This window comes from Pelobates fuscus, chromosome 5, assembly GCF_036172605.1.
Source record: "Pelobates fuscus isolate aPelFus1 chromosome 5, aPelFus1.pri, whole genome shotgun sequence".
NCBI classification, from domain to species: Eukaryota; Metazoa; Chordata; class Amphibia; order Anura; family Pelobatidae; genus Pelobates; species Pelobates fuscus.
The window spans coordinates 325961715-325989438 of NC_086321.1; the positions used below are offsets into that span (position 1 = coordinate 325961715).

The window sequence follows — 27724 nt, forward strand, 5'->3', positions numbered from 1 at the left end:
GGGGTTAAAATCTTACCTTTTTCCAGCGCCGGGCGGGGAGCTTTCCTCCTCCTCTCCTCCTTCCTAGCGACGTCATCGCCTGAATGCGCATGCGCGGCAGGAGCCGCGCACGCATTCAGCCAGTTCATAGGAAAGCATTTACAATGCTTTCCTATGGATGCTGGCGTCTTCTCACTATGATTTTCACAGTGAGAAGCATGCAAGCGCCTCTAGCGGCTGTCAATGAGACAGCTACTAGAGGCTCTAGAGGCTGGATTAACCCTCAGTGTAAACATAGCAGTTTCTCTGAAACTGCTATGTTTATAAAAAAAAAGGGTTAACCCTAGCTCGATCAGGCACCCAGACCACTTCAGTAAGCTGAAGTGGTCTGGTTGCCTATAGTGGTCCTTTAAGAATACAAATAAAATAAATACAGCGGAACACCTCTGCATTTTTCCGTAATATAATTCTTTAAAAATGGAACCCAAAAATACATTGCATATTCAAACTAGAGTCTTACCATTGATTCATAAAGAGGCAAAATTATATTTTCATATCACAGCACAACCTCATTTAGAATATATGTTTAGTGATCATTCAAAAATTCACATTATTACATGTGTTTACATTGAATATGATCTGCCACTTGTCTTCCTAGTTCCCTTTATTTATTTAAATATTTCAGTCAGAATAAGAATAAGTAATCTAGGGTTCCATTCTTTATGTTGCAAGGTGTGATAAAAGAGATGAAAAGATAACATTGTGACTGTTTTACTGTTCTGTTGCTATTGTAATAATAGTTTATTGCATGCGTTGATTAATACATGACATTTATTTTTCCTCTGTTAATCACACTACCCAATTGCTTGAGATAATGTTTATTAAAAACAACAGACTTGTATTAAATGTGGATTTTATTACCTGGTCTGGTGAAAAGCAGGAGAGGTTAAAGGTTGCTACCTACAAGCAAAATAATTTACTTTTGTAATAGCTAAATGCTATTACAAACAACCAGCAGACAAATAGTAAAAAAAAAAAAAAAAAAAAAAAATTAATAAATAAAACAATCAGACTCCCATTAAACAAAAAAGAAAGGACTTGCTGACATAAAGGGTGAGATGGTTAAAGGAACACTCCGGACTCCAATACCATGATGCTGGTTCACCGGTTGTCCTTCCTTGCCCCACTTTTGGTAGCGACTAACCCCTGCATACCAGGAGCACAAGAGTAACGTCTAACCATCATTATTTGGCCCTTGTCAAAGTCACTCTTTCTCGCTTGCCCATTTTTCCTGCTTCCAACATATGAAATTGAAGAACTGACTGCTCACTTGCTGCCTAATATATCCCTCCCATTGACAGGTGCTATTGTAATTATATATTCAACGTTATTTACTTCACCTGTCAGTTTGTTTTTTTCTTTTTGAGAAAAGAAGAAGAAGAAGAAGAAAAAAAAAACTGTTGTGGTTTTAATGTTGTGGCTGACCAGCATATATACCTCCCTTACATTTGCCTAGCTAGAATACATCAGGCTATCTGCATGTGAGATTGGGCTGACCAGATTGGAAAGGTACAGACCACTTGCTCCCTGGGAAATCCTCTAATCCTTTACCTTCCAGATCAGGCAGGCTGTGCATATTCACCTTTTCTCTCCATTAGATCTGCCTTACTTCTTCACAAGATATGCCCTCCCTTCCCTCCCTCTGTTCCATTACACATCCTTCAAAATTGAAAAGTATGTAGATGAAGTGGAGAAAACCATTTGAAACATCTGGTTAAAAGTAAATATCTGTAGATGTTTAAAAACAAAGATCGCACGAAAACCGTCAAAGTGAATTAGAGCTTTGAGCATAAGAAAGTGTACTACCAAAACCAAAACCCTGCCTTTGTGGGTAGCTTCACCAAAATTATGTGTTCCATCATCTTTAAGATGTTTTTTTTCGGCATGTCTGTAGAATGATCCACAATTTTTATTGAAAATCACACAGGATAAGTGGAACAGCTAAATTAGCTTATAAAAACCATGCCACGACTGCTATAAACCTACTCAAAGTCCGGTTCCCAGTCCAGAAAAAAATCCAGAAAAAAAGCATGTAAAAAAAGCTGCAAACTGATTTGCATGTCAATGTGTGAAATAAGTGTTCCCTATCAATCAGCAAGATTTCTGGCTCCCAGATGTCTTTTATACAGGTAACGAGCTGAGGCTAGGAGCTCATTAAAGAGCCCATTACCTGTATAAAAGACACCTGTCCACAGAAGCAATCAATCAGATTACAAACTCTCCACCATGGCCAACACCAAAGAGCTGTCCAAGGATGTCAGGGACAAGATTGTAGACCTACACAAGGCTGGAATGGGCTACAAGACCATCGCCAAGCAGCTTGGTGAGAAGGTGGCAACAGTTGTTGCGATTATTCGCAAAGGGAAGAAACACAAAATAACTGTCAGTTTCCCTCACTCTGGTGCTCCATGCAAGGTATCACCTCGTGGAGTTTCAATGATCATGAGAACAGTGAGGAATCAGCCCAGAACTACACGGGAGGATCTTGTTAATGATCTCAAGGCAGCTGAGACCATAGTCACCAAGTAAATGATTGGTAACACACTACACCGTGAAGGACTGATATCCTGCAGCGCACCTGCTTAAGAAAGGACATGTACAGGCCCGTCTGAAGATTGCCAATGAACATCTGAATGATTCAGAGGAAAACTGGATGAAAGTGTTGTGGTCAGATGAGACCAAAATCGAGCTCTTTGGCATCAACTCAACTCGCTGTGTTTGGAGGAGGAGGTATGCATAGGTATGCCTATGACCCCAAGAACACCATCCCCACCATTAAACATGGAGGTGGAAAAATTATGCTTTGGGGGTGTTTTTCTGCTAAGGGGACAGGACAACTGCACCGCATCAAAGGGACGATAGACAGGCCATGTGTCGTCAAATCTTGGGTGAGGACCTCCTTGCCTCAGCTAGGGTATTAAATATGGGTCGTGGATGGGTATTCCAGCATGACAATGACCCAAACACACACAGCCAAGACAACAAAGGAGTGGCTCAAGAAGAAGCACATTAAGGTCCTGGATTGGCCTAGCCAGTTTCTAGACCTTAATCCCATAGAAAATCTGTTGAGGGAGCTGAAGGTTCGAGTTGCCAAACATCAGTTTTGAAACCTTAATGACTTGGAGAGGATCTGCAAAGAGGAGTGGGACAAAATCCCTCCTGAGATGTGTGCAAACCTGGATGCCAACAACAATAAACATCTGATCTCTGTGATTGCCAACAAGGGTTTTGCCACCAAGTACTAAGTCGAAGGGGTCAAATACTTATTTCACTCATTAACATGCAAATCAATTTATAGCTTTTTGACATTCGTTTTTCTGGATTTTTTTATTTTATTTTATTCTGTCTCCTGTTTAAATACTGCTACCATTAAAATTATAGACTGGTCATTTCTTTGTCAGTGGGCAAACGTTCAACATCAGCAGGGGATCAAATACTTTTCCCCTCACTGTATATACCTTGGGCCAGAGAGGAGTGAAATATGTTTCATGGTGATGGACCTTCTACCCTTGCACCTTCTTCCCTATACATTCTAAACTGTTTTTAAACAGTTTAACACTAAAGTAAAGTTTTTGAGGTGCAACTCAGTCATAGTTACCTCTTCAGCTTACAAGTGGAGAAGCATTTTCTCAAGCAGCAGTGATAAACTGAGAGTTGGCAAGGCAAGCTTTAGAAACCTAAATAGATGTCTGAAGCCAGAGGAAAGGGGAACTCCACTGTTAGAAAGTGGATTTACATTATGTATGTTTCCAGGTGAATTCACAGCTATAATTGCATCTCTTGAGATCTTCAACAACCAAGATGCTTTTCTATCATTGATCTGGCTAATTATCTTGGGAGTTATCTACTAACACAGGTGCAGATGTAGCTGATGTAAAACCTTTACATAGTCACATCTCAACTCAAGTGAGGAAGTGGTTGATTAATGTAAAATTTACAACAAATTAATATATGACCACTAGATTATCAAATTAACTTTTTTTATTACGAAATTATGAAAATGGAAAGAAGCAAACGGAGGAGGAGGCAGCTCAGGTTGAGAGGAGCTGCATCCTTGTTTTAGATGAGGAGAAATACAATTATGTTTTTGAGTGATAGAGAGAACAAGACAGATGGACATCTGCATTCTAAAAATAAAAACCAACAACAGGGGAGTTGTATTTGTATTTTTTTTCATAATGCGTTTACTTTTTCTGCTTATAGTTGTTCATCTGAGAGTTTCTGCGGAGAGTAATGCTTTAGAATTCCAAGGTAAGCATTTAGCCCCTCTTATTATTAATGATTGCTGTATTATATGCACATATTCATTTAAGCTCTGATCCCATCAATCCTATTTCTATAGCTTCAGAAGTATAATTTTTAAATTGATTGTGAAAAGCAAGATTAGTGTAACTTTACCTGGCAAAGGTGTGATTGTGACACTACAAAATGTCCTTGATAATCACAAGTGTTCTATAACCTTACAGAATTACACATTGAATTACCTTCACCTTAAAGGAACACTCCAAGTAACATAATCACTACAGATTGCTCAGAACATGTTTTTATAAAAGATACAGAGTATATAGATTAGCCAAGTTCTCTTGTTTTTTTTTTCCTTCTTTCTGTGTGTTTGTGTTTTAGACTCTATTTTAAAGTGACATGGCTGCCTTTTTAGGATATTTAGCTACTTCAAAAAAATAAATCATTTTATTGAACACTAAACAATAAATACAGGCTCATAGACAATGTACAATTAAAGGGACACAATAGGCACCCATACCACGTCAGCTCGTTAAAATAGTCTGAGTGCCATGCCCCTGTCCCCTTAACCTTTGAATGTTCTCAGAAACTGCAATAATTACTTTGCAGGGTTAAGACTGCCTCTAGTAGCTGTCAATCAAACAGCCACTATAGGCACTTCCTGCTTGCTAGGTGACTTTTGGTCACCTAACTGACGTTGGACATCCTCACTGCATGAGGTCTTCCAGCATCAGTTAAATCTTCACAGGAAAGCAATACTTTCCTATGAGGAGGGCCTAATGCACTCTCGGTTCCCCAATGCGCATGAGCATTAGCCTCCCCTGTTGGGTGACATTGAAGGAGGCAGAGTGTGACCCATTGGGAGAGGGGGGCCATAGGGACACAATAGCGTTAGTAATACACTTTTGTATTCCTAACGTTACATGTTCCTTTAATGTGGAAGCATATTTTCAATTACAAAAAGGAAGGGGTAACAACCCAAACAAAAAGGTATAAAAGGAAGATATTACTGCAAAACAGTGGTATGTTCAAGCACTTCTATGCATGTTCCAAGGCTCTGAGCAAGATAACTAACCCATTTCCTGCAACCCTCTGTCCATAGAACCCAGGAGTCCCATTTTATATGTTGCATTCTGTAACGAAATGCTTATGAAATGGATACCAACATACCTATGTTGCATCCTTTCCAAAAGCATTTTGTTACAGAACACAATTTGTGTTAGTTTAAAAACATAAAAGAAAAGAAGGGGAGCAGTCACCATTTTCACCAATTAGCATATCTCTCACTATTCCTTTTACGTTTTAGTTTTTGCTTCTGGAAGATCACACTAGGCTCTGTCGTAACCAGTGCTGTATATACTTCCATGAAGGCTTAAACACATAAAGGGGGAGATTGCTACCTCTTCAGTTAGTTCTCGTTCTGCCAATCCATACCCGTTTGGAACTAGTGTGGTATGCTTTATTATTGACTATCTATTATTGAGGATCTCACTCAGGGCTGTTCCCCCTCCTATCCGGTTACACAGTTTAATTTGTCTTAGTACTTTTTAGAGTTGCTAATAAAGTTATTTTGTTATTTATTATTATTTTCTCCTTTAGAATCTTAGTGGAGTGGATTGGAAATGTAACCTTGTGGTCACTTTCTTTTCAAGTGACAACTTTGGTTCTCTACTATTTATTAAAAACATAAATATGAAAAAAGATTTCAGATCATCAAAGGTACTGGTGCAGAGAGCAGCAGTAGACATTGAGTCAAGTCATACATGTAGCTTACTCCTCCCCCTTATATTGTGACATTATTCAGAATTCAACATAACCTGAAAAAAGTAGGGGAAAAAAGAAAGTAGAAATTGTTACCTACTATGGATGCTAAGGTTAAGCCTTTAAAAAATTAAAGTGCACGTTGGTTAATTTGGTTCATATTTCAATCACGTGTCCCAGGTCTTATGGAAGAAAGGGAGAGTATTCTGAACTATGGCCATTATCTGATCCATAACATTGTTTTCTTTGACTTTGACTTTAAATCCAATCTCCCTCCAATTACCCATACATTTAGCTGCTAATAATCTTTGAACTGCCAACGTTATCCAATTATATATTTTATATATATCTTTGCAAGTGAGACAAAAATTCCCTCCACCGAGCGCAAGAGCAACATTAACCGTGGATTTTGTTTGAATGGTCTGTTGGGGTTGTGTACAAGCAAAATAAGATTTTATACAGTTGTTCTTGAGACACTATGCATACTGAAACCTTAGCAACTGCCTCCCACATATCTTCCCATGCAGTGCCCTCCAATTCCTCCTCCAGATCCACCTCCGACGGGATAAGATATCTTAGACACCCCAATTATTTGGAGTAGGAACAGATATGGTTATATAGAATTGTAAATAGGCCCTAATGTTATTCTAGTAAGCACAGCCCCTCAAAGAACGTGAGTTAATTTTCTGCTACTTTCTCAATCCCTTCAGATTGGTCAAAGTTACGAACTTGTAGATAGTAGATAGTAGTAAGAGGCAACTCAGACTTTAATTCTTGCAATATGGGTATTCTTCCCTTCATCCACAAATGCAAGTTTAGTTAGATCCCCACCTTCTCCAGTCCCCCAGAGTCCCAAGACATCAGTCCTGGTGGCAATAATCAATCTAACAGGTGTAAAAGGCCAAAGCAAACCATGTTCTACGTTTATCCCATAGGTGCAACGAGATGGCCACAGAAGGGCACAGTGGTCGTGGAAGGATTCTATGAGCCTTCTCTACCCACATCTAAAAGGGAGGCATTTCTGATCTCATTAGGCTGCACTCCAGGTAAACCAACCTCCTCTCCTTCTGTGGCGCATGCCACATATCTCTTTGGGTCAACTGGGCCGCGTAATAATAAATCAAGAAATTGGGAATGCCCCATCCTCCATCTGTTTTATGTCTATATAGCATATTTTTGGCTAAACAATGTCTCTTATTTTGCCATATAAGAGTCGATAGCTCTCTGTAGAGGTCTCTTCTAGACAGCAGGAGAATAGGTGCCTGCAATAGAACAGGATCCTTGCCAAATGTTAATTTTTACACAATGCAGTCTCCAAATCCATGAGATTTGAGGTTTCCCCGCCTAATTTTTGATGTTCCTCTTAGGTATTAAACATAGAGGAGTTGTTGGCTCTAAACAGAGTATCATGAGATGAAGTGACCTGTACACCTAGATATCAAAATGATACCATCTTCAATACATAGCAAGACAGCAAGACAGCACCAGCCCTGAGTCTGTGGGCAACTAGGTTTTTTATATTTAGTTATAAACCCAGCTATCACTCCGTATTCTTCAGGTAACGTGAACAGATAGGTAGGGAGGTTAGCGGATGGGGTACAGTCAAAATCACATCATTAGCATATGATACAAGTTTATGGCTGTCACCAGTTACCTCAATTTCTTGTATTGCAGGGCTAGTGCAGATGAGATGAAACAACCGTTCTAGGAAAAGCACAAATAGCTTGGGAGAGAGGGGGCAACCCTGTCTCATCACACCAGGTACTAGGAGCTGGGCTCTGAGATCTATATGTCACGGTTCTCACCGTGACATCCAGACTGCCAGACGAGGTCGCCCCAGAAGTGCCCAATAAGGGATTTGAAGCTGTGTACTTTGCGGTTCTGGGCCTGCTGTTTCTCCTCTGAGCCACCATACAGCTCAAGTAATAGCCTGAAGTTTGGATCTTGCCTTGTATCCAGCACTGGGGGTTGGAATTTACCTGAGACTACTCCTGTCACTCATGGTTCACCTATGGCTGATCACTGATTAGACAGGTATAAGACACTGCCTCTCCCTGAGGGCAGGGTCAGTTCATTGACTCTGATTCCTGTATTTCTGTTTCGTGTTCCAGTGTTCTTCTGTTGATTCCTGACCTTGGCTTGTTATTTCGTGTATCCTGACTTCTGGCATCCTCTGACCTCGGCTCTCTACTCGCTTATGCTGATTTCTGGACCCACTGACCTTTGGCTTACCCATGACGATTCTCCTGTTTATGTCCGTATCTGTACTGCGACTTGGAGCATCATCCTGCACAGCCCCTGTGCACAGACTCACAGGCCAGGTGAGTTCTTCCCTGACCACCGTGGCCTGTGTTTAATTGCAAGGGTGAGCATATATCTGCGCTAGAGACTCCCAACCAAGGTAAGCCGTTACACTATATAGGGCTTGTACAGCTCCAGTAAAGGTAGGAGATAATCCCCAGTGCATTAAGAGGCTAAACATAAATGGCCACTCCACTCAGTCAAATGCCTTCTCTGTATCTAGCAAAAGAAACAAGGAGGCCTTACCTCCACCCCAAGTTCAGCACCCTTTTGGTGTTTTCGAATAACTGTCTGTCAAGGATGAAACTCATCTGGTCATTGTGGTCATTTTTTTTTTTACCTGTTGTTTTTTTTAACAAAATACTCTTTGCATTGGCAACTTGTCCTGGGATCCACATAAAACACACATCAGAAATGTACGTCACATGCCGATTCAGATTCCTTGGCTTGTTTATTTTTTTAAATAATGGGCAGCAATAAATATGAAGACATCAAAACAAAACCTTGCTCCACGTTGCTTACTAAGTATATTATAAGTATATTAAGCAGAGGTTACATAATTTGGATGGTTGGCCTACTTACCTACTGCTAACTCAAAGAGAAATAGCATAATTTACCTAAAACACTAAATGAACTTAGCAATAATTCATCTACAATTTATAGACAGCTTACCTTTAACATGACTCTAACCCAGCACTGAAAACGGTTTGTTTACTATAATAAACCTTTCATCAAGTTTTGAAAGGAAACAAATAGAGAATAGTAGTCCTTTGACAAACACTAACCAAATAATTTCACATCTGTGAGTTTGGGCTGCAGGTATAGACTGATGGGAATCCTTACACTGATTCTTCCCATCATAATCTCTGTTACTATGTGTGTCTGCTGCGTAGGGCAATAAGGGGCAATTGCCACTCCTCTAATTATTGTAATTCTTTTGATTTAAATTGTGTCTGTGGACATCACTGTCTGCCACACTTAAAGGGTAGAGTGAATTACTGGCTCATAATAAACTTTTTTAAAATACCCAGAAACATTCCAGAATTTTTGGGGGAAATAGATTCCATTACATACAATTCCCTGAGCTTTGTCACATATACAAAGATGCATATGTAATATAGACAAATGCCCCATCTCCATTTTGAACATTACCAGGCAGGATTTGCGGGAGATTTTTATTTATTTTTTTTAATTCTTTATTTTTTGCTGTGCAAGAAGTAACAAGTATGCTTGCAGTGCCACCACGGCAGTTACAGGCAATTGAATATAAACATAGTTAAACATTTGCATGGCATTCGTGAACTAGGCACAGTTTTTTAGTAGTTATATTGCAAGCTGAATACAAGCTAGAAGGTTACGTCTAATGTGGTAGGTCACGTTAGGAGACATCAAGCCTATGGTTAGTCTTGTATACGTATGAGTAGACATTCAAACATGTATGAGTGCGCTCAGCTTAGGGGATCAGGTCGCTTAGTTGTACAGGATCAACTGTGAAATCCTATGTAACAGGAACGTAGTGTGGGTACGCAGTCTAGCTATGGTATTCATTATACTCAAGTGAGTAACCATTACAGTCTGATTACGGTAAGGTGAGACAATAGGTTAATCCCCTTAGGGGGGTCCCGGCTATCCAGGTGCAATTTGAACATTGTCAGCCTATGCCTTTCAGTGGCAGCGTAAATAAACATGCTAGTTTTAACTAAATAAAACAGTAGTGTTTGCACTGGATGCTGACATAGTTAACGATAGTGCAAAATTACCATTATAAGTTTTCTCTAAGAGTGCGAGTGCACTCGTGAAGCCCTAACTATAGGCGAGCAGGGACCCCAGACAGCTTGGGTAAAAGACTAGAACCGATATTGCGAAAAAAAAAAAACAGTCATTCAGGTAAAAAACTTAATAACTACGAATATGAAAGTGTCTGGACTGGGGTACGACCAGCATCTGGAGGTTCTGTCCATCCTCATCCTATGCCCCTCTGAGGGAGGCCATAGCCTTGCTGCAGCTGCGATATAATCAAGTTAAGTATCCCTCTCGGAGGTCGTTGCCACAAACTACCGGAGCACTGGAGTGAGGTGCGTGGTTGCTGCATTTGCCCCTTTTAATGCTGCAGAATAAGGTCGCCTTCCGTGGATCATCGAACAACTTAGCAGTGCATATAAAATGTGGATGTGGAAAGTGTTGTTACTGAGTATATGGTGTGTGAGTGATTGCAGGGGCGGTAAGGTGACAGTGGAATGAGTGTAGTGTATGTCGGTCCTCCTGCGTGTGTGTGTAAGTGTTACTATGTCTGGTGGTATGTTTTGCCATGTGTCGACTGACGTGTCTGTGGTGTGTTCGCTTGCTAGGTAGGGTATCGTAGGGGGAAAGAACGGGGTACAACCTTTGTAACAGTAGACTGAGGTCATCATATCCGTCAATAACAGGGATCATTAAAACCATGGATAGTGTCCCTCAAACATTAAACATACAGTCTCGGCCTGTGGGCCGTTTGTGTCGCTCTTCACGTGGTGACAGCTGCATATGAGTCGGTTGTTCTTCCTTGGGGGATAAAAATGGTGGTTCTTGCCGGATCCCAGGTGTGGGTCGAGGGGGGGGTGTTGCGCACTCCCTGTTGTGTCAGCGAGTCCATGGACAGGCCCATCTCCCGCAGTAGCGTCGCTGAGCTCTGGAGGTCTTGGATGTAGTACGTTTCGCTTCCTTGCGTGACCATTAGCTTGTGGGATTGTTGCCAGCGGTATTGAGTCCCCCGTTGTTGGAGTAGGGAGGTGAGCGGTCGGAGCGATCGCCTCCATGCTAGTGTGCCACTCGACAGGTCGGCGTAAAATGATATCGCCATATTTTCAAAGCGGAGGGGGGACTTGTCCCGCAGTGCTGTGAGGACCGCTGTTTTGTCATTCCCGGTTTGAAAGGTAATTATTAAATCCCTGGGGGCTGTGGCTGGCGCTTTGTTGGATTTAGGGAGTCGGAAGAATCTGTCCAGTATGATGGCTTTCCCCTGCCTCTGTGGCAGCAGGGCTGCCAGCATGCGCCTTAAGAAGTGTGGCATTTCTTGCACAGAGATGTCGTCGGAGACCCCTCTGAGTTTGAGGTTGTTTTGTCTCCGTGAGTCCTCTAGGGCCGCAAGGCGGCATTCTTGTAACAGGGTCTGCTGCTGCAGGTCTTGTACGGTTAGGTGGAGTTCGGCCATTTGTTGGGCGCTGGTTTGGGAAGTTCCCTCAAGGGCCCCTATGCGGCCCGTCAGCCCCTGCAGGTCGGTGCGTACCGCCGCTATGTCCGCCAAGATGTTTCTTTGTAGGTCTGCCAGCAGTGTCTTGAGGACCTCTGTGGTCACAGGTGAGGAGTCAGACCCTGCTTTGGTGTGTTTCGGTGCTTGTGAGGGAGCCGGTGCAGGCATAGGTAGGTAATCTTCATCAGCGTCGTCAGACAGCCCATCCGAGAAGTTTGAGCAGCCACTGGAAAGCGTGGCCATTTTGGGCCCGCCGGCGCCATGCGCCTGCCTCCACATGTCCCCAATAGTGAGTCCGGGTGTGGGTTTGTCAGTCGTTGGACGCTTAGATTTGCATCCCATGTTGTCCAGGTCTACCCGGGGAGTTCTTATGGTCAGTTTTTGGAGGTAAGGGTTTCAAGTTTTAGGCGTTTTGGCTGCTGTGAGCACGGAGCTACAGGCTTTTGCGTCCGTTCACCTCCGTGGTCAGGCTCCGCCACCCTGCGGGAGACTTTTTTTTATGACCGAATAAAGAAGACAGAAGAAATAAGACTCAAGAATAAATATCTTCAAGGTTGACTTTGACAGGTAAGTAAGAAGTCTTTGACTTACATTATTTTAGCATATACCACCCTCCTAACTAGTTACCTGAGAGAGAGGTCATAGGAAGGTTATTATTATGACTTGGGTGTGGTTAGTTACTTGGTGTGGAGCTATAACAGTGGAGAAGCCTTTCCACATCCTGTTTTTATCATAGGGGTCAGGTGGATTAAGTACCTTTTAGTTTTATAATATTATTAGAAGGGTTGGAGGGCATGGACATCCTCTGGCATTACTATATTATGAGGCACATGGAATTGTCCTGGGTGAGATCTAACAGACTGTATGTTTGCATGCAATAGAGCAGATCCGATTGCATATCCCTAGGGCCGGCCCAAGACATTGTGCTGCCTGGACCCAAGGGTGAAATGCTGCCCCCCCTCACCAAATCCTAAACTACGGCCATCAAACCACGCCCACATTCATTATGTTATGCAGTGTGTGTGGTGAATGCAGTGACTGTATAGTGGATGCAAAGTGTGTGTTTGTGAAGTGGATTCAGTGTGTGTATTGTATGCAATTTGTGCAGTGAAAGCCTTATGTGTGTGTGTGTGTGTATTGTATGTGTGTATCAGTGGATGCAGAGTGTGTGATTGTGTGTTGTATGAAGTGGATGGGTGCGGCAAAACGTGATAGTGCCGCCTGGAACCCTGGTCCCATTAATAGACGGGCCAGCCCTGCATATACCTCACGGACTCCTCCCCCCCGCCCTTTTTTCTCCCCATTCTCTTCTAGTCTCTCCCGTCTCTCTTCTTTATTTTTTCTCTATTCCTATTGTTGGAGGTGATTTACCTTTACCCGTGACTGGTTATGCATGTTATTTCACGTGATTTGTGATTGTACCAAAATAAAGAATTAAAAAATAATGACATCCATCCCAAGTAATCGTAACTGTTATTTTTTAAAAAGGAGACAATCCTCGTGTTTTTATATAAAACATTTTTTTCACCAGTTTATATCTAGTGTCATTTTTTTAAGCAAGTTTGACTTCAGGAAATGCCACCAGGCTCTAGGCAAATGCCTAAAGCATGACATGACCATTTTATTCATCTCTTTTTGTCTCGTCTGGTGTGACAATGGTATTTCTACTATTATATAGATCACAGACCATGACCTTTTGAAATATTGGAAGATAAAACTTTTTATTTTCCCTATTATTTCTGTAAAAGATAAATAAACCAGTGAATAATTAAAATGTAGTAAATTTACACATTAGCAATTTATCCACAAAACAAATATTTTACTCCATATGGACGCGCTAGCTACACATTACTTGTGTCAAATATTTTATTTTAAATGAAAAGTACTTGGCAATGAAGAGTTTAAAATAATAGCAGTCACTATTTGCTTTAAACATACTTGACATATTTGTAATGATTAACGCGTCTCTAGCTTCAGATCTTAAGTGAAAACTCCTGAGAATGAAAAGTATTATTTTTGGTAAGATTTTTTCTAAGATTATTATGATTATTTTTATCTTACAGTAATATATACTTGGTTTAAAAAGTTAAAATAAACTTTCTATTATGGATAAGAATGTAACAATGTTTCTGTAAATGTATTTTTAAAATCACATTCACATTCACAGGAAATGATCTAATTTCCATTTCTAAACTACAGGTTATTGGTGCGAAGAGGCAATGGGTCCAGTTGCTTCAGTTTTTAAGCCATTTTCATCAAAGGTTTCCCAATACCACTGAATTGAGACAATCTCCCTGTGTGTTATTTCTAAAGAGCTATTGTGATTGCCATGCAGCAGGATGTGTGGGTGTTACTCAAGCTGTCATGCTCACTCCTTACCCCAGTCCCACCAGCTATATGATTGAGAGCCTTTTCCTCAGATGTTGAGGTTAGGACTCAATCAACTATTCTGTACTCTGCCCTTACGAGCAAGATGCAACTCATTTCTCTAGTTTACCTATTTACATATCTTGGTATCATCAGCAAAAAAAACATACCTTACCATCAAGACCTTCTGCAATATCATTAATAAAAATATTAAAGATAATGGGTCCAAGTACAGATCCCTGAGGTACCCCACTGGTGACAAGATCATGCTTCGAATATACTCCATTGACTACAACCCTCTGTTGCCTGTCACTCAGCCACTGCCTTACCCATTCAGCAATATTGGAATCCAAACTTAAAGATTGCAGTTTATTGATAAGCCTTCTCTGTGCAACAGTGTCAAAAGCCTTACTGAAATCTAGGTAAGCAATGTCTACTGCACCACCCTAATCTATTATTTTAGTTACCCAATCAAAAAAATCAAAAAGATTAGTTTAGCATGATCTCCCTGAAGTAAACCCATGTTGTCTCTGATCTTGAAATCCATGTGATTTTAGATGTTCAACAATACTATCCTTTAACATGGTTTCCATTACTTTCCCCACTACTGAAGTAAGGCTTACTGGCCAATAGTTACCCGACTACTCCCTATTACCTTTCTTATGAATGGGCACAACATTCGCTAACTTCCAATCTTCTGGGACTACTCCTGTTATCACTGATTGGTTAAATAAATCTGTTAATGGTTTTGCTAGTACACCACTAAGCTCTTTTAATAACTGTGGGTGTATTCCATCAGGTCCCATTGACTTATTTGTCTTTACTTTTGACAGTTGAAATAGAACCTCTTCCTCTGTAAACTCACATGTAACAAATGACTAATTTGTCCTTTTTCCTAACTGAGGCTCTTTTCCTTTATTTTCATCTGTAAATAATGAACAAAAATATGAATTGAGGCAGTCAGCTAGACCTTTATCTACATACCTTCCTTCTTTTGTTTTTAATCTAATTAATCCTTGTTTTACTTTTTTTTTCTAATTTTGCATTTTTGTCCCCTTTTTTACTGACTGTGCTATTTTCTCTTTTGTGTGTGATTTGAAAGCTCTTATAACTTTCTTAGCCTCTTTCTGCCTAATCTTATAGATCTGTCTATCTTCCTCACTCTGGGTTATTTATAATTACTAAATGCTAACTGTTTTTTTTTTTTTACTATTTTGGCCACATCTGTGCAGTACCACAATGGTTTCTTAACTTTTTTGCTTTTACTGACAAGCCTAATGCAATATTCTGTTGCCTTCAGCAGTGAAACTTGTAAATAATCCCATTTTTCTTGGACTTAATTTAAATTGCTCCAGTCTGATAATGACTCCTTTACACATATTCTAATTTTAGAAAAATCTCTTTTTCAAAAGTCTAAAACTTTTGTTTTTCTGTGGTGTGACTCAGTCACTGTTCTTATATTAAACCACTTTTGACTGATGATCACTGGATCCTAAACTTTCACCTACAGTAATATCTGATACCAAATTCCCATTTGTTAGCACTAAATCTAGCATGGCCTCTTTACATGTTGGCTCCTCAATTACTTGTTTTAGAGACAATCCCATTAGGGAGTTTAGAATATGTGTGCTCCTGGCACAAGCAGCTATTTTGGTTTTCCAGTTCACATCAGGAAGATTAAAGTCACCGATGATGATAACTTCCCCCTTCATTGACATTTTAGCTATTTCCTCAACTAGTAGATTATCTAACTCTACTATTTGTCCTGGGGGCCTATAAATCACACCTAAACGAGTTACTGTGTGATTACCAAATTCTAGCGTAACCCAAACGGACTCTATGTTCCCCTCACTAACTTTTATTAGGCTAGATTGTATGCTATCCTTCACATACAGGGCCACCCTCCCCCTTTCTTGCCTTCCTTGTCTTTTCTATATAAAGAATACCCTTGTATTGCTATACCCCAGTCATTTTTCTCATTACATCATTATTCTTCACTGGGTCGAGGCACCCAGTGAAGAATAAAATAAAATAAAAAAATGTAAATAAATTAATTTTAAAAAACAAATATTAACCCCCCCCCTTCCCTCCCTCCCTCTCTCTCCATTCCCATTCACTTACCCGATTGCCGCCGTTCCCCTGCCGGCGATCAGTTTTCTTCTCCACTGACAGCCTAGACAGTCTCCCCTCTGCAAAATAGGACCCCAAGGGCCATGTGATCTCTCTGAAAGAGCGGTCACATGGCCGCAACAGGCGTCCATAGTGTTGCCTGCATGGGGACTGTCTGAACTGATAGGCAGTCCCCCTGCTGGTGAATTTTTTTTTTAAAAAGTTGTAAAATAAAAAAATCCAAGTTATTAAATTTAAAAAAATTATTATATATATATGTTTATATATTATATCTATATATAATATGTATATATATATATATATATATATATATATATAGATATATATATTATATATAATGTCATACTAAGTGTATTTTTTATTAATATATACATATATTAATATAAAAATACACTTAGAGTAAAATTATATATATATATGCATTATATATAATAACTATATATATATATATATATATATATATATATATTATACAAAATAAATAATAATTTATTAAAAATTAAATGAAAAATTTAAAAATAATAAAAAAATCTTAAAAAAATTAAATATAAATGTAATTTTATTCTAACTGTAGTTTGATATTAATATATATATTTATATCAAAACACACGTAGAAAAATAAATAAATAAAAATAATACGAAATATACATAATTATCTAAATAATTTCATAAATATACATGTAGACTTATATAATATATAAAGATATATCTATATTTTAATTCTATGTGCATATTTATGTAATATTTTTAGATAATTAATTTTATTAATTGCAATTTGGTGGACCCGCCTGACAACCCAGGCCGAAAGTCCAGAGAATTTAATTTGCTACCACTATATTTAACCCTGTAACTTTCCAAGACAACCTAAAACTTGTACATGGTGGGTACTGTTTTACTCGGGAGACTTCGCTGAACACAAATATTAGTGTTTCAAAACAGTAAAACATATCACAGCAATGACATTGTCAGTGAAAGTGAAATTTTTTGAATTTTTCCACACACAAACGCCACTTTCACTGATGATATCATTGTTGTGATACGTTTTACTGTTTTGAAACACTAATATATGTGTTCAGCGAAGTCTCCTGAGTATAATAGTACCCCCATACACAGGTTTTATAGTGTTTTTGAAAGTTACAGGGTCAAATATAAGGCTTGATATTCTGTTTTTCAGATTGAAATTTGACAGATTGGTTATGTTGCCTTTGAGAGCGTGTGGTAGTCCAGGAATGAGAATTACCCCCATGATGGCATACCATTTGCAAAAGAAGACAACCCAAGTTATTGCAAATGGGGTATGTTCAGTCTTTTTTAGTAGCCAAACACTGGCCAAAGTTAGTGTTCATAATAGTTTTTTGCATTTTTAGCACACAAACAAATATAAATGCTAACTTTGGCCAGTGTTTGTGAGTAAGTGGCTACTAAAAAAGACTGGACATACCCCATATTGAATACCCTGGGTTATCTACTTTAAAAAAATATGTACATGTGAGGTGTGATTCAGAGATGTATGACAGATAACAGTGTTACAATGTCACTATTGATACATTTTAAAAATATATATTTTTGTCCTACTTGTACTTATAGTCCTATAACTTGCAAAAAAAGCTAAGAACATGTTAACCTAGGACAAAATTTATAAACTATTTAGTATGGGTGTTTTTTGGCGGCTGTAGATGCGTAACGGATTTTGGGGGTCAAAGTTAGAAAAGGTGTGTTTTTTGAAATTGTTTCATCATATTTTATTAAATTATATGATATGATGAAATTAATGGTATCTTTAGAAAGACCATTTATTGGCGAGAAAAACGGTATACATTAAATGAGTAAGAGGAAAATTACAGCTAAACACAAACACGGCAGAAATGTAAAACAGCCCTGGTCCTTAACGGTAAGAAAATTGAAAAACGGTCTGTCACTAAGGGGTTAAATTGACAGAGTTGCCTATGCCTGCCACAGTGCAAAACATTGTCTTTTCAGAGATACCTCAATGTTTATATTGTAGCATTGAAAACACCTATAGTGACTGTCTCCCTGAACAGCCACTGGATGGTGCTTCAGGATCCACAACCAAGTCAGACTAAGATCTTTATTGTTGAATGTCTTCTGATGCTTCTCATAGAAAAGCATTGGATTTAATGATTGGCTGAGTGCGGTGATTGCCCCCAAAACAATGTTTTGGTGAGTATGCAAACTCCAACCAGGTTTTGAGGATAACCCTAGCATCCACACCAGTGCTCCATGTTAAGTGTCATGAAAAGGACTTAAAGGGACAGCTCAATGTACCGGTTCTGGTGTGTACAGCATGTCCCTGCAGGCAGAGCAATACAAAGGTTGCTTTCTAGTGGCAGTCATTCAGACAAGATGCTTCTTATTTCAGTGCTGCACTGTGTGTAGCACTTACGTTTAGTGTCTCCACGCACTGCTGCATTGAGATGCTAAATGATCCCCATAGAGATGCATTGACTGGAAATGCTAGTTGGAGCTGTGCTGCGTTTTACAGCGCATGCGCAATAGCCTTCCAAAGCTTTCCTATGGGAAAGCATTGTATTGACTGAGATCATCAGGACTGAGAGCAGAGCTCATTTTAACTCCATTCTGAGTGGAAGGGGGGGGGGGGGGGGGGACCTAAAACGGTACTCCATGATTATAGTGTTAGTTATACATGTTTGAATTGTAGTAGAGTTGCTTGGAGTAGCTATGTAGTGATGCAAGTAAGTGTAGCAGCTTGCAGCATATATTTCTCCCAATTTTCAATTGTAGGTTAGGACTAAACAATATTGGGGTACTCTGTAAAGAAATGGGGACTTAAACACGGTTTGGCCATATGGTGTAACTAAATCCCCATATTTTCAAAATAAGTCCGCTGTTTAAAAAGAGCTTTGAGATTATTTGTGTGCGAGCAGAGCCATATTATTGTATGCTGCCTCAACGCTGGATTCCAGGAAAGTAAGGCGTTATTTTAAATGTTTTTTTATTTAAAGGATCACTTTAGGGTCAGGAACACAAACATGTATTCCTGACCCCATAGGGTTAAAACCACCATCTAGCCCCCCTGGGCCCCTCATACCTCCACAAATATAGGAAAATCTTACTGTATTCAAGCCAGAAGCTGTAACTCTGCATGCTGTTTGCTAAAAAAAAAAAAAAACAAGCAGTCTGCTGACATCATCAGAAGTGGTAGCCTGAACCAATCACAGTGCTTCTCCATAGGATTGGCTGAGACTGACAAAGAGGCAGAGCCAGCATGATTCAAAAACAGCCCTGGCCAATCAGCATATCCTCATAGAGTTGAACTGAATCAATGAATCTCTATGAGGAAAGCTCAGTGTCTGCATGCAGAGGGAGGAGATACTGAATGTTTGGGTACATTTTAGGCAGCCATGACCCAGGAAGGCTCTTTAACAGCTATCTGAGGAGTGGCCAGTGAAGTTATCACTAGGCTGTAATGTAAACACTGCATTTTCTCTGAAAAGACAGTGCTTACAGCAAAAAGCCTGACGGTAATGATTCTACTCACCAGAACAAATTCAATAAGCTGTAGTTGTTCTGGTGACAATAGTGTCCATTTAATTGTATTATTTTTTTTTTTATGTATTAAATAGAGAGGCCCTACAGTCTAAATACATTGATTTGTTTATTTATTAAATTAGGGGCATATAGTGTTTCTTTTTTTTTTATTTAAATAAGTGCTATATCATTTTTCTAACAATTCTGCCAGGCATATATATGTGTGTGTGTGTGTGTGTGTGTATATATATATATACATACACAATTAGTAGATCATATATCCATCATTATACATTATGTTATATATTACACTTGTGCATTCGTAATTTTTTTAATGTGTATAGATTTCAGTCACTTATTACAGTACATTTACAATTTATTTTTTTTAAACATAACAACTCTGTACAGTGCAGCAAAATTACACACAACACAGAAAGAGATATTTACTCCAAATGGTAACCACCAACTTCACACAATCCATGTCACTAGTAGATGTCACACAAGGTATCATATAACTAAACCATTAATTAACTGTTATTATATTAATGTTAATTTCTGTGCCTGAATCAATATCTACAAGCTTCCACTTCCCATTTGAAGCCTCTACAAACAATAGACATCTTAAAAAAGGAACTGAATGCTAAGTTCAAACAAGAGATTTGATCACAATACCATACAAATCAGATTATTAACACTGTGTGGGAATAATACACGGTCAATAAATATATATATATACAAATAGGTGTCTTAAATGTATATGCTTCTTTCATTCTGTATTAAAAAGTCACGTTTTGCGTCTCTGGATTTCTGTATCTCTAAAAGTAAAACTAAATATGTTGAAGAAGCATTGCTTATGTATATATGTGTCATGTTTTTGTGTTTAGGTGTCTCACATGTCATACTGTTAACTTCAATAGTATCATACAGGTGTATCCCAGAAAGCGCTAATATTATGTTTATAGGCAAGCTCTTAAATCATTTTTAATGTCCCTTTAAACCCTTAAGGACACATGACATGTGTGACATGTCATGATTCCCTTTTATTCCAGAAGTTTGGTCCTTAAGGGGTTAAAATGTGTAACGTGGAAATAATAGCCTGAAATATTGTGAACCACAAACGCTAAAGAAACTAGCAGATTTAAAAACGTTTTAACAACTTCGATACATGTTTTAACAGCAGCAAGTACATTATCTGGCAGTAATCCATACATTTATTATTTTTAAATACACTCGTGATCATCGAGGAAACTTACCATAATAAGAAATCTATTCACTTTGCAACCTGTGAGAGCCAAACGTCCGTAGAAAAAGAGGAATACGAAATGACTCCCTGCAAGCAACTGGCATTTTGTAATATATTTATTTAACTTGTGGGCTGGTCTGTTGCTGCAAAGTTAACCCTAACTGCGCATGATGAGTTTGAAACCCATTATTGAGCAATGTGTTAATCACCTCCCTGGCACTCAAGAAGTTTAAGGAAATTGTGTCTCTATTTCAAAACAGCATGCAATATCAGGAAGTATGAGCGGTTAATATATAGTCTCTGCTTTTATGACCTGAATTTAAAAATTGACTGAGAACAAATAATTTTTTGTTTTGTTTTTTCCCCCCAAATTAATTAAGATGTGAGAGAATTGACTGTAGAAATGTTACATAGTTTTAATATTCTGATCAGTAGCACTGTTTATTATAAGGTTTAATAATAATGTTTTATTTATTTTTTTCGTCTTTCTTTGGTGATGACATTTAAACATATGATAACTGTAGATATAAAGCATGGATTTCTACGTAGATTACATTGTAGTCGGAATGCAATGGTAAGTCAATTCAGAGAACAAGAAAAACTGGTTTTAATTTTGTTCTGACATCTTCCGGTTTTGTTTTTATTGATACTAGTAGGAATGGGGGACAAGTATTTAAAAATAGACGAATGGTCCATCTATATCCCTCACACTTGAATAGCAGGTGAGTGTTAAAAATGACAACAGTCTTTTGTTGACACTGCCTTTTTTTGCTTATTGGTCCATATCCCTCACCTGTGAAATACAGTTATTGAGTGTTCCTTTAAAAAGCTGTGTGTGTGGGGTAACACTGTGTTTGTTGTTTGTGTGTCTGCTATAGTGGTTAATGTGTCAAGAATCCCCTGGTGCTCTTCCAGAGTAAGTAGTCAAATTGTTTAAAAACATTTTTACAACTTACCTGTGCCACCTCTGATACTAAGGCATCAATTATAATTTAGATACATTTATCGGCTCCAGATATGCCTTTTATCAGTTTTATCAGAGGGTGGGGCTATATCAGTGGCGTCGCTAGGGGTGGTCAGAGGGGGCCATAGCCCCCCCTTCATCATGTTGTGCCCCCCCTTGGGCCCCCCAAATGCCAGCAACTTGCTGGCTATGTGTTTAAATTATATTCCCTTGGGCTGTAACAGTGTGTCACAGCCCAAGGGAGTGCAGGACAGAGCAGCTGGAACAGTGCTGGGTGTTTTCAGTACCCAGCAGCTTTACCGGAACAGGCCCCGCCCCTAAACGAAGCCCGCCTCCCGTACATAAGCCCCGCGTCTGCCGTTAAGCAGCATCCCATGCGGCTGGAAAGGATGGAAGATGGCTGCCTGACCACCAGCAACAGACTCCAGTGACAGGTAGGCTTAATTTGCTTGTGTGTGTGTGTGTGTGTGAGTGTGTGTGTGTGTGTGTGTGTCTGTCTGTCTGCTAGTGAGAAAGCTTGTGTGTGTGTATTGATTCAGCAGTCTGTGTATGGACTCAGCAGTGTGTGTATGGACTCAGCAGTCTGTGTGTGTGTGTGTATGGACTCAGCAGTGTGTGTATGGACTCAGCAGTCTGTGTGTGTGTGTGTGTATGGACTCTGCAGTCTGTGTGTGTGTGTGTGTGTGTGTATGGACTCAGCAGTTTGTGTGTGTGTGTGTGTGTGTATGGACGCAGCACTGTGTGTATGGACTCAGCAGTGTGTATGTGTGTGTGTGTGTGTGTATGGACTCAGCAGTCTGTGTGTGTGTGTGTGTGTGTGCATGGACTCAGCAGTGTGTATGGACTCAGCAGTGTGTGTTTGTGTATGGACTCAGCAGTATGTGTGTGTGTGTATTGACTCAGCAGTCTGTGTGTGTGTATGGACTCAGCAGTGTGTGTATGGACTCAGCAGTCTGTGTGTGTGTGTGTATGGACTCAGCAGTCTGTGTGTGTGTGTGTATGGACTCAGCAGTGTGTATGGACTCAGCCGTGTGTGTTTGTGTATGGACTCAGCAGTGTGTGTATGGACTCAGCAGTCTGTGTGTGTGTGTGTATGGACTCAGCAGTCTGTGTGTGTGTGTGTGTGTGTATGGACTCAGCAGTGTGTATGGACTCAGCAGTGTGTGTTTGTGTATGGACTCAGCAGTATGTGTGTGTGTGTATTGACTCAGCAGTCTGTGTGTGTATGGACTCAGCAGTGTGTGTATGGACTCAGCAGTCTGTGTGTGTGTGTGTGTGTGTGTGTGTATGGACTCAGCAGTCTGTGTGTGTGTGTGTATGGACTCAGCAGTGTGTGCATGGACTCAGCAGTGTGTATGGACTCAGCAGTGTGTGTTTGTGTATGGACTCAGCAGTATGTGTGTGTGTGTATTGACTCAGCAGTCTGTGTGTGTGTATGGACTCAGCAGTGTGTGTGTGGACTCAGCAGTCTGTATGTGTGTATGGACTCAGCAGTGTGTGGGTATGGACTCAGCAGTCTGTATGTGTGTATGGACTCAGCAGTGTGTGTGTATGGACTCAGCAGTGTGTGTATGGACTCAGCAGTCTGTATGTGTGTGTATGGACTCAGCAGTCTGTGTGTGTGTGTGTGTGTATGGACTCAGCAGTCTGTGTGTGTATGGACTCAGCAGTCTGTATGTGTGTGTATGGACTCAGCAGTGTGTGTATGAACTCAGCAGTCTGTGTGTGTGTGTGTATGGACTCAGCAGTCTGTGTGTGTGTGTGTATGGACTCAGCAGTCTGTGTGTGTGTGTGTGTGTGTGTGTGGACTCAGCGGTGTGTGTATGGACTCAGCAGTCTGTGTGTGTGTGTGTGTGTGTGTATGGACTCAGCAGTTTGTGTGTGTGTGTGTGTGTGTGTATGGACTCAGCAGTCTGTGTGTGTATGGACTCAGCAGTCTGTGTGTGTGTGTGTGTGTGTGTACGGACTCAGCAGTCTGTGTATGTGTGTGTATGGACTCAGCAGTGTGTGTATGGACTCAGCAGTGTGTATGTGTGTGTGTGTGTGTATGGACTCAGCAGTCTGTGTGTGTGTGTGTGTGTGTGTATGGACTCTGTATGTGCAGTGTTTCAAGCAGAAACACTTCACATACTATCTCCTACCACCATGACCACTTCAAATCACTGAAGTGATGATGGTGGTTTGAGTAACCATCTAAAAAAGGCAGATACATTTGCTTTCAAAGCAAATTTATCAGACGATAGTTATCGAGCATTGAAGTTTTGTTACTAAGATTTCGACTGGCAATAAATCCAGTGGAAATTTGGTAAAAATACTCTGCCACTGCACATCGCAAGGACCAAGGTATGGTGGGTATACAGAGGACAAAGGAAAACATGGTTGCACTACATCACTAATTGACTATGCACAGCAAGTTCTGAAGTTGGCCTCTTGGTCATTAATCATGGGGTATTTGCAGTGGCAACTCTATGAAATAATATATAGCGAGGGCAAATAAGAGACCACATTTAATACTAGGGAGAAGGGGAGGGAGATACTAATAACTTCCAGACCTAAATCATGCCACTTAAAAAAAGTAAATATATATAAATATACTCACAAACATATTCAGAGGCGACAACTGCCATATCTATAGTTTACAAATCAGAGTAAAAACAGCATTGTGGGAGTTAATCAAAGAGCACTGGTGCTTGCTCTAGTTGCAAACAACGGAGGAAATCTCCACTGTTGCAACAGCAACAAACTTCTGCGTTTCAAAAAGAGAAATTCAAACGATGGCAGGTGAAGCTTCTTCTTCGGCTGTCTGGATTTCCCTTTTGTGAAACGCCAAAGTTTGTCGCTGTTGCAACAGTATAACCCAACTGTAGAAAGTTCAAGGGGTTTGTTATGTGCATTAACAACTGGGATTTTGTTGTGTACTAAATGCTAGATGCACATCTGTACATCTTCCTGCATCTCAATGCTGATGCCGGGGTGACATCACATCCCACCTCCTTGCATCAGTACATGGTGTGTGAGGAAGCTGGACAAGCAGTGAGAAGTGATCCTTCAGTGTGTGCTCTGCATATTGGCAGAGTAGACAGTTGCCACAAGGTGCTGCTGGTACACCTTCCCCTCTGTACACTCTTCTTTTTGCCTTTGCTTACACACAAACAAACTGCCTAATACAAATACGCACACACACTGCCTAACACACACATACACACAGAAACTACTTACTATATAAAAACACACATGCACACAAACTGCCTAATACATGCATACATTCACTCACTTACACACTGCCTAATACATACACACACATCCTACCTAACAGATACATACACACTGCCTAATACATAAACAAAAACATAAACTGACCAATACATCCACCAATTCACATACACACACACAGACATACACATACACTGCTAAATACATACTCACAGTTAAGGTTTAATGACAAGCAAGAATCCCGGTAAACCAAGCCAGGTTAAAATTAAATAAATACGTGCAATTCGTTTCGGTCCGAATATGAATTCGGACGGATTTCGGGCAATTCGGACATTCGGGTACTTCCAAATGTCCGAATTGCCGAAGTGCCGAATTGCCAAGGTCCCGAAATTACCGAATTTCCGAAGTGCTGAAGTGCCGAAGTTCTGAAGTGTTAAAGTGCCGAAGTTCCGAAGCACAGTATTGCCTAAGTACTAATATACTTACCCAGTGAAAGAAGAAGAATGTTACATTGTATACAATTTTAAATAAAAAGTACACAAACATAGCCAGGATTCACCTGTAAGCATTTGCAACACTTACAACAATCAAGTAACTTACATTCATATAAAATGTAAGTTACTTGGCCAGTCAATGTAATGACAGGAATGAATAAGTAGATAACTCTTATTTTTAGTAAATTATGCCCCTACTCGTTATACCGCTATACCTGCGGCTGCTCACTGTTAAAAAAAAAAAAGGTCCCCCTTCCCGAGCCCCCACCCGCGCTTTTAAACTAAAGGGTGGACCAATTGCCCCCCCCCGTGCCCCCACCCCTTCCCGAGCAGGCACACACAGAGCTTATATTAATTAAAACTTCTTACATTTCTGTGTTCCCCCTGTATCCGATTCCTAACAGTTACGATCTTTGTTTTTACTCTTGCTGCCAGGGGTTCAAATCACGTATGGACATAAAACATGTATTTGTTTTACTGCTAAATCATAATAACTTGATTAGAGATGTCACATACATTATATGTCAATAGAATATAAATATGATAATTACATAACACTTGTGGGAAATTATAGAGTGTGCAGAAATAAAAAACAAAAAATCACAATGCAGGGATTGAAATCAGAATTTCCTGAATCTGATGTGCCCAGAATGAGAAAGATAAAAAAAACGTAATTATTCACTAATTGAACCTTTGCCTTACAATTATCAGTTCTCTAACACTACATTACTTTCTAAGTAGCAGCTTAGAATGAGAGATTGTAACACTTTTGAAATAAGTCCACTTCAGGTCTTCTACTGCAGAATAAATGCATTTCAAAAATCACCTATAGGGGCATAGTGAGCATATCTGAGGTGCTCTTAGACTGGACAAATTTCATAAACAACCTAAGTGCTACACATGCTCAGCTATGCTCAACAGCTTACCCAGACAGCCATCATTCATTATCAGTGAGTTAGGTTGTGCTGTAGTGTAGGAAAGGGATACTTTAATTGTAGAGCTGCTCTTCGGTATGGTGTATGTTTACTATTTATAATGGAAATTTAAAAGTTAACCCTTTTTCAACAATTTTTCTTTTACCACTGGCTATATATATAAATGTATTAAAAAATAAATAAATATAAATATATATCTTTTTTTTTTTTCATAAAACTGGCTTGAGAAAAATATGCACTTTTCTCGTGCAGTTTTGTGAATAGGGAGCAACTGAATGCCTTAGACTAGAGCGTAAGCTGACCCCTGTCCGAGGCTTCCTTTTTAAAGAATTGAAAAGGAGCAGAAGGACAGGGGAATAGCTAAACAGCGCTGGATTCAAGACTTTGGGGTTAAACAGTTCATGAATGATTTAACCTAATGGTAACCAGTCCATGGACCTCTTGGCACAATGAAAACATAATTCTGATTAAGATGTTATGGTGCCTGGAGTTTCTTTTAAACCCACTGATACATAATCCCAAGTTCTCTCTGTGATATCTAAATTATCCATTAATCACATACACCACCAGCCAAAAAATCTCCCTTATTACGAACATGTATGCGCCAATTCATGTACAATGCCACACCTAATCTCTAATTATAGCTTTAATTACAACAAAATTGCCTTTTTAACTAAATGGGAGACTGATCTTAAACTAATGCTATTGCCTCCCAATAGAAAAAAAAGCCTTCACCCTTACCCACCAGAGCTCAATTTGTAACAAATATCAGGAATAGTGATGGCGAATAGTTCCTGGCGAACATCGCTTGTTCGCGTTCGCTACGGATGGCGAACACATACGCTGTTCGGTCCGCCCCCTATTCGTCATCATTGAGTAAACTTTGACCCTGGCTTGTACCTCACAGTCAGCAGACACATTCCAGCCATTCAGCAGCAGACCCTCCCTCCCAGACCCTCCCACCTCCTGGACAGCATCAATTTTACATTCATTGTGAAGCTGCATTCTTAATGAGAGTAGGGACAGTGTAGCTGCTGCTGATTTGATAGGGAAATTGATAGCTAGACTAGTGTATTCAGTGTCCACTACAGTCCTGAAGGACTCATCTGATCTCTGCTGTAAGGACAGCACCCCAAAAAGCCCTTTTTACGGCTAGAACATAAGTCTGCTTTTTTTTTTTTTTCTGTGTAATGTAATTGCAGTTGCCTGCCTGCCAGCCAGCCTGTGTGTCAGGCTCACAACATATACTGTGCCCACTTGCCCAGTGCCACCACTCACTCACTGGTGTCACAATAG

General features: G+C 39.8%; 1 protein-coding gene across 1 annotated transcript in view; it reads right to left on the reverse strand.

The window, feature by feature from the left end:
- Nucleotides 1-20914, reverse strand: part of LOC134611598 (PML-RARA-regulated adapter molecule 1-like) — a 97696-nt gene extending 76782 nt beyond the window's left edge. The window contains exon 1 of the mRNA XM_063455643.1: nucleotides 20833-20914. Coding sequence (XP_063311713.1) covers nucleotides 20833-20835 — 3 coding nt within the window. The 5' untranslated portion in view covers nucleotides 20836-20914. The remainder of the gene's footprint in view (nucleotides 1-20832) is intronic.
- Nucleotides 20915-27724: the final 6810 nt, after the last annotated feature.